At 32.2% G+C, this 13,500-nt stretch overlaps 1 protein-coding gene and 1 pseudogene across 2 annotated transcripts; both read right to left on the bottom strand.

Annotated features, from left to right (window-relative positions):
• Positions 1 to 1,002: 1,002 nt before the first annotated feature.
• Positions 1,003 to 5,257, bottom strand: LOC120187203. Of its 2 annotated transcripts, none has more exons than XM_039190980.1 (4): positions 5,166 to 5,257; positions 3,980 to 4,230; positions 2,817 to 3,492; positions 1,003 to 2,726 (listed from the first exon to the last, which is right to left on the bottom strand). In XM_039190980.1, the coding sequence occupies exons 2-4, from the start codon at positions 4,223 to 4,225 to the stop codon at positions 1,198 to 1,200; spliced, it is 2,451 nt and encodes an 816-aa protein (XP_039046911.1). In that variant the 5' UTR covers positions 4,226 to 4,230; positions 5,166 to 5,257; the 3' UTR covers positions 1,003 to 1,197. The 2 variants fall into 2 exon arrangements, with proteins under 2 accessions (XP_039046911.1, XP_039046910.1); XM_039190979.1 differs by having other exon boundaries at positions 3,980 to 4,302; positions 5,166 to 5,255.
• Positions 5,258 to 6,232: 975 nt separating this feature from the next.
• Positions 6,233 to 7,932, bottom strand: LOC120187209 (annotated as a pseudogene).
• Positions 7,933 to 13,500: the final 5,568 nt, after the last annotated feature.

The following is a 13,500-nucleotide window of genomic DNA, read 5'->3' on the forward strand; positions in this document are numbered from 1 at the left end:
ATATATATATGTTTTTTTTTGTATGTTTTGATTTTTTCCCTTTCAACTTTGCTTCATTTTGAACCTAATTACACGGCTTTTCTTGTTTATGAAATATATAATTTGCTTTAATATTATATATATATATATTTGTTTTCTCTTCTAAAGCCAATGAAAAGTAAATCAATCACTTTGTGGGTTTGGTTTTCTTTGTTCGAATTAAGCAATGTTAATTTATAGACTCATTCTAATAGATACGCACAATAAAAATCTCATGTCAGTTTATTCGTTAAACAGGGATGGTTGCGGGAGTTTATGTTAGGGGGCGAACTTCAACTTTTAAAATTTTAGAGGGTGAAAATATAATTTCAATAAAAAAATACATATAAAAATCTAAAATATATGGTAATTTTAGATTTTTAGGAGGCGACCGCCCCCACCTGTCCTCACCTAGCTCCATCCCTATCGCTAAATGTTAACAGTAACTAACTTAATTGATAACAATTAGATGGTTAACTTGATTGAAAAAAGATCAATAGATCAGTAATCAAATTAAAACTACTATATAGTTAAGTAGTCATTCATATAGTTTATCCGTTGAAATTTCCAATTTTTTGTTTTTGAAAATGTTCAAATTTACCAACAACCAGTTGGTCTAATGGGATGAGATATTATGTCCCTTAAGCAAGGTCAGGTGCTCGAATCCTGACGTTTGCGAATCGAGCAAACTAAGTTGGGAGGGTTGCCCTCGTCTCTGCAATACCCGATCTGGATTAGTCGATCAATAGATCGAATATCAGTGATTAATTAAAAAAATGTTCAAATTTGACCTTGATTTGAATGGGTCTATTAGTTGGGCAGATAATTGCAAGTCCATATATATATATGGGAACAAGCAAAACACAAATTGTTAGCCCCCTATCAAATTGTATAAAATATTTAGTATAGGAAAAAAAAACACAAACTGCTATGTGGTTGATTTTCATTTCAGTTTAGAATGAACTATTGTGATCAAAAGAGCGTATTAACATCCCCATCATTCACCAAACCCCATTGATAGTTCAAAATGGATTTCAATTCTCCTTGTACAATATAACTGTTAGCTAATCTGGAAAAGTCTTTGAAATTGCTGTTTCTATATTTGGCTTAATATAAGCCAATGATTAGTCGACGGACATCTTGGACCCCGAGGTCTTCTCGTTATCTTGCCTCACTCTATTAGCCTTTGATGCGGATACCGAATTTGCCATTACCGGACTGCCGCTTCAGCATTGTATTCGTGGTACTGTCCATTTCTCTGGAAGTAATGAGATTATACCGTCGCCTGCCTTTTCTGCATCCGCTTTTACCTGCATTTCTCGAAGAACTACTTTCATGATGAGCATCGCCGGCTTTCACTAACCCTCCTATCAAATGAAGATCCTTGGCGACCTTGTACCTTGAGAAGCAATGGCTTGGAAGAAGTTCACTTTGAAAGGCCTCCTGATGTCTTCCTCTCCTCTTTCGTCCCCTGTTTGACTGGATTGCCGAATGAATTGCACTTGATTCTGGTTCTTTTTGGACATTGCTTGCACACCAAGTCTCTTCGGCATTTATCTCTGTTAGGTTCAATGTCATGGCCTCAAAGTAATCTATTCCATCTGATTGATACTCCTCTTGATCACCATAATCCTTAACACCTATGTTAACTCCAAGTTCACTCCCTGGATCATCCGACACTGAAGAAGCCACCCTTGCAAACCAATAGAGTGAAGTAGAAGCTCGAAACAGTTGGCAGTTGATTTTTTCTAAACAAGTCTGTATCTGAGATGATGAAATGCAAACTAAAGCCTCCGCAGCATTTCGGGCTAGTTCAGCTTGCAGATCCGTATCTTCTTGTCCCGAAAATAACAAAGTTGTTTCGAGCTGGTTTTCATTGGATTTGCCTCTAGGTGGCAAACACTCCTTGTTTTCCAGACTTACAGGTGGCTCCAAATCTACTTTTGTGGAGTGTGAAGGCAATAGCAGTGATTCATCCATTGATAAGCAAGAATTCAGGTCGATTATTCTACAACCTTGATACTTGCTCCAAGCTTCACTTTCTGCCACCGACTCGATTTGAGCTTCTTTTTCTCTTTCAGGCATGGGATTGAATTCCATGTTGATATTTGGTATTCTATTTATTTCTTTGACTTTGTTGCCTTCTATTCCAAGCATACTCTCGAACTCTAGGGGGTCGGTTGCCTCCATTTTTTCCAACTCAGCATCATGAACACACAGGGAACCAACGGCAGAATCTGGTGGAATCAACGGGTCTCTCATTTCACCAGATCTGTTGTCAGGTACAGGAATTTCAGCAATCCGAGGAGTACAACCAGTTGGATTTTGAACTGTATTTTCACCAGGTGTATGAGAAGCATCTTGCGAACCAGTCACATTCGTGGGGAAATTCGGTGAGACAAAATCGAGTTCAGGGCTTATGATAAATGATTTAGGACTTTCCCCCTTAAAACATGGAAGTGCTTGAACTGCAATAGGGCTCCGCTTGAAGGCACATCTCCAGGGTGATCCAGAAGTGGGTTCATAGTAACTAGAAGAGACATCACTTGTGACGTGCCAGAAATTTCCGATGCATAGCTTTGCATCAGTCTCGTTGAAGCCATGAAGTATCGCACAATCTTGAGCTCGCTCATTGTTAATATGCTGGATTGATAGTTTTCGAGTATAAAGATCTCGAGGGAAAGCATTCAAATCATTTCCATCTTGCCCTGAAAACAGTTAACATCCATATAATATCATCAACAGCAGTAACAAATTACGGAAGATGAAAATTTAATAAAAATGTATAGCATCCTTACCAGCTTTATCATTAGAAGGTACACATTCTCTTTGCATTTTGTGCTCAATGTGGAGTAATTTTTGACGGGAACTGAACTCTGGAATAATATCTTCCTCAAGTTCGACAGGAGCATTTAAGTCAGCAATAACTTTTAACTTCGAAGAAGCGGAACAAGTAACAAAGTTTTCTTTAGGGAAAATAGAGGTGCAAACGATGCCGCTATGGGGTAGTTCATTATCTCCCCTATCTCCAACATTGATTTTCTTTAGAGCATTGCTAGGTATATTAGTCACTGCAGGATCCAATGTCACTTCTTGAAATCCATCCTCTTCACTGTCAAAGTACCCATCAGCTGGCAGTTCAAGATCCAAGAACCTTCTGCCGAGCTTTTTGCAATTCGACTCCGTGAGAACATAGGCCCTTGAAGAACTTTCTGTATGAGTTGGATCAAGGCCTGCCTCCTCTTTACTTCCATCATATGAATGGGAAGGAAAACCACTACCTTCGGCTTCTGAAATTTCAGGAAAAACACTGCCTGTCTGTTGTGGCACTCGTACATGATTAGATGACTTCGGACGTAAAACATGATTCGGTTGGAACATCTCGACATTGCAACCATGTTTAAAAAAGTCAATTGTTTTCATTTCATCCATTAATTCCTTCTGTTTCCTGTAAAGCCGGTGGAGTTCACGAATCTAAAACAGAAAACATTGCAGATGCATTAATATGTGATAATATGGTTTTAGATTAAGGATCACTAAGATGATTCTTATATAAGCATCGATCTAAGACGCTCGCTTTCGAAAATTTTATGTACACATAATAATGCTAGGACATTTATCTCCGGAAAACACGGGAGACAACTAATAGTTGCCAGAATTAAGACTAAAATAATATGGTTTAAGTCTATGTAAAGAGTGCAAAGTGGAAACAACACACTAATGAAATCATCTGCAAATTATCTCCGCATAAACGACAATTAAATGATCGATCTAAAGATATAGAACCCTCCATAGATATTCAAAGCTCCAGCTAATTACTGATACATAATGTAGGCAGTAAAAAAACTCATTGCTTAGGAGACGAAGCACCGATTTAAGCACATAGAACATGATTTTACTCTGGTAGTACATCAGAATACAGGGTTCCTGATACATCAGAAGTTTATCTTGAGAGAAATACCTGATCCCTGAATTCTGCTTCATGCTTGAGCATTGTCTGCTTTAGTAAACCCTTGTTGTAAAACATATTCGAACCCAAAGACAGTAGCAAAGTAACATCAGTGTACTGCCTAATCCTCGAAATTCTATTAACATTATCCGAGGGACACACAGTGCCATTAGCATCTGAATTAAGGTCCCAAGTAGTATACCACCTTGGGAAGGGGCTTTCGTGCTGCACGTTTGCTTGCATCTGCAGCGTTGCCATTAAAGCTGAAGAACTAATTTCAATCGATACTACAATAAATTCAAACCGAGCAATCTCTTTATCATGAGAAAAGCTACCTGCATAAATCAGGGAAAGTATATGTTTTCAAAACTAATGGTCTCTATGTTGCTTCGACTCTTCCATGTTCAACATATTATCTAGATATCGCCCTCAAAACATATGGAAAATTTTAGAAAAATTTAAACACCGGAGTGTCCGACACATTCTAACATCCGACATTCACACCTGAATCCAAATAAAATAATTTCAAACTAACATCACATTCAACTTAAGTTTCTCACAAGAAGAAGATTTAATCAAACCCAAGGTGATATTAATCAAAATAACAAACAACCCCATGGGTGGATAGTCGATGTATATCTATCTTCAAAATATGGCAAATGGTTAGGTGTCCCAAGTAAATTTAGCAGGAAAAAAATGTTTCTCTAAAACAAGAATCTACAAAGTAGGAAGAAAAATGAGTGAAAACAATTATCAGGTTTCATACTAATAATTATACTAAGCTTTGAATAAGTTGTTAAAATTTTTTAGTGAAATGTATCTATGATCAGTGAATAGTGATCAATGGAATCAGGAAAATAATGAATTCGTATTTTTTTCTGGGTTTTAAAAAACAATAATACTAACGAAACACTGAAATATATCAATAGAACGCCCAAAATTCAAGCAGTGAATCCAACCCCGTGGTTAGTAGAAAAAAGAGAGCTTTGAACCATTAATCCCAGGATTCAGGAGAAAGCAATATACAATAATCCATATCTTCCGCATTAAATAAAGAGTGCAAGAAAAATCAGAGTTTAATCAGAAATCTATCCGTCTTCAAAGCATTAACACAACTCCAAATATAAGCAGCTAAAACATTATTAAAAATCCCCCAAAGAGAGGAAGAAGAAGCCATGAAAGCCATTAATAATCTTACCTCAAAAAACAAATAAAATCAACTTTTTTCCTGAGCTCATTGACATAGTTTTCTGCAAAGTAGAAGCAAAACTTCTTTAGAGATGCATAAAAAACAGTGTGCGGAAAGAGATGAAGTGGGTATTTCGTGAAGATAAAAATGGAAACAATGGGATCTGCGGGGTCCCATTTTTCTATGAAAAAAGAATCAAACAGAATCGAATTAGATATAACTTACAGAAGAAGCGACATCAAAGTTTTCATTTTTTATCATAACTATTTCTCTCTTTCAGTTTTAACACCAAAGATCTCAAAAGAGTAATATTTACAATTTTGTTGAGAAATAATGTTTTTTTTTATTTCTTTCAGCTTTAAGAAGAAAAATAAATTAATCAGAGAAAAAGACAACAGTACTGTCACAGACAACTCATGTCTTGGACGACCTTGATTTTTCCAAATTTTGAATAATTTTCTTCGTGGAGAAGTTTGAGCTTTTTCACACAAATATTCATGTTTTAAAGACCAAGATGAGATGATAATGCTTTGAATTAAAGTCTGAAATTGGTCTTGTTTAATATTATTGAGTTTGACTCGAAAGCTTAAAATTAAATTTGATTTAAAAGTTTATAAATTTAAAATTATTAAACTCGATACTAAAAATTAAAATTCGACTCCAACTCAAAAAGATTTAAACTCGAAACATTCTTAAAAACTCTCAAATCATAACTACATAAAAACCATATACTATACTTTTTTTTATTAAAATAATATATATATATATTATTAACCATTTGATTAAAAATAAAAACTTTAATATAATATTCTTTTTGAGTTACTTGAAAATTCTCGTATTAGATATCAAGTAGTTTTATTTCAACTCGTTAAAAACTTAAATTTAGTTTGAGCTCAAACCGAATCCGTTCAATTCGAATAATCATCAAACTTAGACCAAATCAAACTCAACTAACTTTTAGATCAAATCAAGTTTCCCATGAACAATGTTGAAATCTTGGCAAATTATTTTGAGCTCATTCTTAGGTGGGATACGATTGCGGGGGATTTGATCGGTTCTTGCAATCACTCAATTTATGTACTAAAAGTTCAAATTCCAACCCCAAGTTCTGGACTCTGATCTCTCATCAAGTATCCGTTCTCTTGTGCTTCAGTCAAAGATAAAACTCAACCACATGGAACCACAAATCTTATGAAGGATCGAGATTTGATTTGAAAACCCAAAAACACTGGACAAAACTGCAGGTGCTGAACATCTCATAAACAAAACCAAACAAGCAAAAGGGTAAAAGATAGAATCTTCTCAACATAAAAGGAACTTTATTTTACTACCCCAGGCATTGAACTCACAGCAAACTCGAAAGGTGTCCATCATACATTGACCGGTGCTGTATCTTCGAGTACAAGAGTCTTGGCTGGCTTTCCCAACAGATTGCTGTACTCCTGGAAAGGCAGCCTTGTGAAGCGAGTCTCTTTCCAGAAATCGGGCGTCAAGAAACCATAAGTCTTCATAAGACACTCAAAGGTGGCCTGCAAATAATCAACAGATATCAAGCTGTAATCGAACAAGCATCTCTCGATAACCATTCAACAAATAACATATTGCCTACTGAATCAAATTAGTGCCTTGAAAAATTCAATTGATAACAACCCAAGAAGAAGAATCATATATTCAACAACTCCATAATAATCAACACAGAGCAACGAGTACCACATGATCGATTACTAAACCAGGCATAAAGCTAATATGATGTTGAAATCAACAATTACTCCTTTCGGAAACACGAAAAGAAACAAAATGCATCACATTCACGCCACGTGTATACATGTCACAAGGGATAGAAGCATGATTTAATGCTAGGGATCGGAATTATAAAATTTTAGGGACGAACAACATAGTCAGTGACCAACTAGCCTAAATCATAATATGCATCCAATTAATTCAGTAATATAAACCTCACAGCATGTGATTCAGATCATTAGAATATCTAAATAAATCAAGCATTGCATTAGTATCAAATAACAGGAACCACAACATATAACTATTCATTTCCCAGTAAACTTAAAAGAATCCATTAACAATGTTAAAAAATTAAAATTATAAAGAAAACTCAATACCTTGACAAAGTTACCAAGAGTTTTAGTAGAACCCCTTGAAGAAGTAAAGACATCTTCAATCCCAGCAAATTGAAGCACCTTCTTGGGAACCCTCGCCGCCACAATCCCCGCACCCCTCGGAGCCGGCAACATCTTTCCCGGTGACCTTACAAGGCACCGTATGAGGTTTCCCGATCTTGTTACTCCAGTAACCTCTCCTCACAGGGATCACGGACAACTTTGCCAATATTATAGCCCCTCTTATAGCCGTCGCAACTTCTTTGCTACCCTTGACACCCAGTCCTACATGTTCGTTTCCGTCGCCGACGACGACGAATGCCTTGAAACGGGTGCGCTGGCCGGTTCGTGTTTGTTTTTGGACCGGGGTGATCTTCATGACTCGTCTTTCAGCGATGGGCCGACGAGTTGATCGATGATTTGGTACTCTTTGATCGGGAGAGAGTGGAGGTAGATTTGTTCGAGGGATGTGATCTTTCCCGTCTTCACTAAACGGCCGAGTTTTGTCACCGGAACCCATTTCTCCTCTTCGTCTCTTCGGCCGCGACGCCTACCTCTCGGGCCACGGTCGGAGCGGCCGCCAAATCCACGCCTGAAGGTGCCGCGTTCTCCGCCCCTCTCTGCCATATTTTTTTAAGGCTTTGAAGCTGAAAGGAGTTCACACAAAATTTGAATATCCGATTTTGCGTAAAAATTATTCGAAACTTGATTTGAGCTTGTGAGCACATGAGATGAATGGGCTTCTTTTTTAATTATCTTTTTCATGATTTTGGTCAAAAGAAATCCAATATGCATGAGATTTGATGGGATTTTGAAAAGGGTTAATTTAATTTAGATAAATAACTTGATATTGAAATATACCTCAAATTTAATTTTTATTTTATTTTAGTACTCTACCACTAAAAATTTTAGTTTTTATTTTATTTTAGTACATCGTTCAAAATTTATCGTTAAACTTTAAAAAAATTGAGAATTTATGTACTAAAACAGGCCAAAATTGACAATTTAGGTGCTAATAGAGTTAAGTTTTTAATGGTGAGATACTAACATGAAATAAAAATTAATCATTATGAATGATTTTTTTGAAAAAATAAAATAAAATTTTAGGTATTAAAACATATCAAAACTGATAGTTTATATAATAAATGCATAATTTACCATATTAGGTTAACGTAGCAAAATTTAGTGTCATTTTTTGGTTGATCAAACATATCAATAAAGTGTTCATTTTACTCAAATATGATAGAGTTTGATTTAATTTGGTTAAATCATTTTTAATTTTAAAAAATAAAGTTTGGTTCGAGATTTTTTAAGGTGTCGTCGGATTGGATTTGGTTTTATAATGAAATTTTTTTATTAAGTTAAAGTGATTATAAAGTAGTATTTATTTTAAATACTATCAATCATTTGACAATAAACGTTCAATCACCCTGCTGCAGTTGTTGGTGCTCGAACATGTGATATCTAGTATCAACAATAATTTCTTTAACCTCTGAGGTAAGTTGATTCGTACATGATGAAAAATTTTAACTTGACATAATATTATAATCATCCTTTATATATTTAAAGATAATTATAATAATATCCTTCTTTTTTTTTCAATTAAACTTTTTTATTTTCCTAATTAAAATGAATTATATATATATATATATTTAGTTCAAATCAAATATACATTTTATTTTAACCCGAATATCAAATTAGATTTCAGGTTGAATGGATCCTCCTAGATTTGGATCAATCCAAATGCGCATAAAAATATTTAAATTTCTGGATTAAATTAAACTAAAATCTGAGTCAAACGAACTCATTATCATTCCACATATCAACCATTTAATACTCTACGATGGAAATAGTTTGTTTATTGTCTGAAATCAATATTTAATACTCTACGATGGAGATATGTATTCCACATATTTTCTAATTTGTCTTCTTTTTCTTTGGACGGTTGAGTATATTTTAGAAATAATACTATATGTCACTATTGGAAAAATGCTTAACGTGATGTATTTAACCTAGCCTTACCATTATCAAATTAAAATGGGGCATGAATTCAATTTCATATTTTTATTAATTTATTTTAAATATTTTTTCATGTTATTTTGTGTTGTGTGTCAATTAATTTATATATATTTTTAATTTATCATGGTATTAAAAAAAGAATAAGGTTAGTTCCTACGAACCATCCAAATATATCAAGAGGGGGTGAATTGGTCTTTAAAAATTTTGTGTGGAAGCAATCGAAATTAAAACTTTTGCACTAGAAATTTAGAGTAGTTCAACTTCTAAACCAAGTCTACACCCATTATCTTAGGATGCTCACTAAGGATTTCTCAAATCTATTAGATTTGCTAACTTTTGAGGACAAGGTGTAAAATTACAACAACATACAAGGTTTATACCCAAAACCTTGCTTACACTCTCTCCAAAAGGGGATAACATATTAAGCAAATAAAAGAAGGCATCTCAAAGGCAAATAAGTTTGTAACAAATTAAGCACCTATTGATGATAGCGGTGAATAGATCCAACATGATTTTGATGTTTTCATAATTAAGTGTGCGAATGCAAATCTTTGGTTTCTTCACTTGAGTTGTACCCTCATTAGTAACTTTAAGCTTGTGCCAAATTTCTTTAGCATTAGTGAATGAGGACAATCTATTATACTCATCAGGCTAAGTGCATTAAAGAGAATGTGCATAGATTTGGCGTTGAGTTGGGCTAGATTTCTATCTTCATTAGTCCATTCCGACTTGTTTCGTGGAGGAATAGGTGAACCATCAATGATGACATCCCAAACCGAATAATCAGTAGCTTGAACGAACACCATCATCATATTCTTCCAATAAGAATAGTTTTGCACCATTGAAGTATAGAGGTATTGAAATGGATTGAGAATCTTCAACTTTGTAGGAGTCGGAAGTGGAAGCCATCTTTATCGGTTGATTGAAGAAGATGATAGAGCTCTCCAAGGGATTTCTCAAGGTTGTTAAACTGTCAATAGAGATCCGCTATAATACCAATTGTTAGCTCTTACGAACAACCGAAATCTGCTAAGAGGGGGTGAATTAGTCTTTAAAAAGTTTGTGGTGGAAACAACATAAATTAAAACTTTCGCACAAGGAATTTAAAGTGGTTCAACTTCTAATTCGAGTTTACATCCACTACCTTAGCATCCACACTAAGGATTTCTCAAATCCACTAGATTTGCTAACATTTAAGGACCAGATGTAACCTTACAACAACACAAAAAATTTATACCCCAAAACCTTCCGTTCACTCTCTCCACAAGAGGGATTAAAAATTTAGAAAATAAAAGAAAACCTCAAAAAGGTAAATAAATTAGTAAAAAATTAAGCACTCACCCAAATTACACTTGAGCAAAAATAAAAAAAAGAAGCTAATTGTGTTACAAAGATTATGACAAATTTAGCTCTAAAACTCTTTTGATGTTGGTTTGATCTTACAATTGACTTTCTAATTGCTCTTCATTTCAATCTTTGTCCCTTTTATGTCTTCGAACATCCTTCTAGCTATTTGAATCCGTTGGATTCATTAATTTTAAGCATTTAATGCTCACCTTAGACATTCGGTATCGATATTGGGTAGTAGGTACCGAGTATCCTAACGATCAAATTTATAGTCGTTGAAACCTTGATATTGATACTGTTTATGTGAGTATCGATACTAACACCATGGTATCAATACTAAAAAATCTCACTAGAATATTGGTATCAAGACTGAAGGAAGTTTTTTGCTTAAATCAAGTGTTCTGAGCTTTAAAACAATATTTATAAAATATATTAGTACTTAAGAACACTTATTAATTTTTACACTTAAAAACGCTTGAAAATAGTTTATGAAAAATTATTTATGAAATCGTAAAATACAAATTTTAACAATTTAAAATATTTAAAAATTCATATTTTATCAAAATCAAATGTTGATTCAACAAAGATTAAAACGCGAAGTCAATTGACCGCAGTGCTCAACAAATCATCTTGTAACATCGTAGTCAGCTCCACAGGAGCAACTGAAAACTTGATGCACTCGTACAAACTCCTATTTGCCAGCTTCGCCATATCGTCTATAACTCGATTCCCCGATCATTTTTAATTGACCTAAATAAATCATTTTAAAATTAAATCATTATATTTGATGTAGATATAATGAAGGATGTATTCAAGCATTAATATTTAGAGAGTCTAATTGAAGATATTACACATTTTTTTTTATCTTTTTTGAATGGGAAGATATTACATCTGAAATTATATTTACGCGAAACTTTTAAATCATACACCGTGCATTATTTTTTTGGGTAAATTATGTCTTTAATATCTAAACTAGTAGTTTTGGTCTGTTTTAATATCTAAACTTTCATTTTTTTTTCAAAATCACACCTAACATTTAATTTTTATTTCATTTTAGTATCATGTTAAAAATTTAATGTTAAGTTTTGAAAAAAATGAAAGTTTAGGTACTAAACGTATTAAGTTTTAACGACATGGTATTAAATGAAAAAAAAATTAGGTATGGTTTTAAAAAAAATAAAAATTTAGAAACTAAAACAAATCAAAACTGATAATTTACGTACTAAACATATAGTTTGCGTTATATCTTTAATTGAATTAATATTATAAGTAAATGAATAAACTCATTAAAATTTTTAAATGATATTATTTGCACTAATTGAGTTAATGTTATGAGTCAACTATACATCAATTCATTATTAAAATATACTTATTTTTAAATCATAATAAATATAATTATTATGATATTTTTATCTATTCAAATTTATATTAATATTAAATAAACAACTAAAAAGTATACATTTAAAGATTAAATTCGTATTGCCAACAAGGTTGATTCAAATGGTGAGTAGCTTGATATCACTTAAACAAGTTTTGAGTTCAAGTCTTTGTGTATGCAAAATAATAATAATAATAATAATAATAATAATAATAATAATAATAATAATAATAATAATAATAATAATCACTAAGAGACTCGTCCACTAAAAATGGACATGCAACGTAGATTGATCCAAATTTAATTAGAACTAAAAGGACAACCAAAAAAATTAAATTCATACTTCAATTTTTATATATATAAACTCTTTATCATTTCACACAATCATTTATTAAATAAAATTGTGTAAACAACTTAATAATTAGAGGTGGGATATGATTTGAATCACTAAACGAAGAATGTGAACAATGACAAAATTCAATATTTTTTTGTTGAGAGACATTTTAAAAAAATTGTACCTATTAATCAAAAGATCATACTATTTAAAAAAATTTATAAATCCTTAAAATTCACTTGTTCACGTAAAAATTAAAAAATATATATTGATATTTCTATATTGGCTTACATAACCTAGGATCGCATTCTATAAATAGAAGATTGACGTCTTCAACTTCAACAATATGAGACTTAGGAGGAGATTGACTACAACTTTAATGCTCAAGCTTTGGAGTTTTTGATGGCATACTAATTTTTAAATTATTAACGTCTTTTTTTTACAAATAAACTAATCTTTTTTATTTATTCATAATTTAACACAACATTAATTTAATTTTATAATAAATTAACATAATATAAAAATTAATCAATAAATTTTAGATTTCTATTTATATTCAAATTAGAAAAAAACTTACCTTCAACAGAAATAAAATACTTGAAAACTTAAATGAAGTCCTCACAAAATTTTTTATATATTGAATAAAGAATAACAAAGAAGAATAAATTTTCATTTATTTAAAGTAAAATAATAATATAAAAAGTAAATATTAGCTCTTTTCAGTAAATAATATTTAAGTGGTTTTAAAGTAAAATACACATTTTTAAATAATTATATATTATACAAAATTTTGAGATGGCTAAATTTAATAATTTAATATTATATATATAAATATATATTTTTCATTTTTAAATTTTTTTGGAACCATGGCCCCTTAGTCCCTTAAAGCTTTCGTTCCTGAATGTGAGTCCCCTGTATAAGAATCTCAGTTAATCATAAGATAATAAAACTATTGTTTTTTTTATTATAAATATACAGGTTTTAATAAATTTTTTATTTTCTTCACACACATATATAAAATATAATTTAACACCATTAATCTATTTGTTTAAATGGAAAATTACAATTTTAACCCTCATAAAAATTAATTACTTAATTAAAGTCCTTCTATAATATTTTTTTACTTTGATTGTTCTAAAGTGTTATAATTCT

Source organism: Hibiscus syriacus, unplaced genomic scaffold, assembly GCF_006381635.1.
Source record: "Hibiscus syriacus cultivar Baekdansim isolate YM2019G1 unplaced genomic scaffold, ASM638163v2 tig00113724_pilon, whole genome shotgun sequence".
In the NCBI taxonomy this organism is placed as follows: Eukaryota; Viridiplantae; Streptophyta; class Magnoliopsida; order Malvales; family Malvaceae; genus Hibiscus; species Hibiscus syriacus.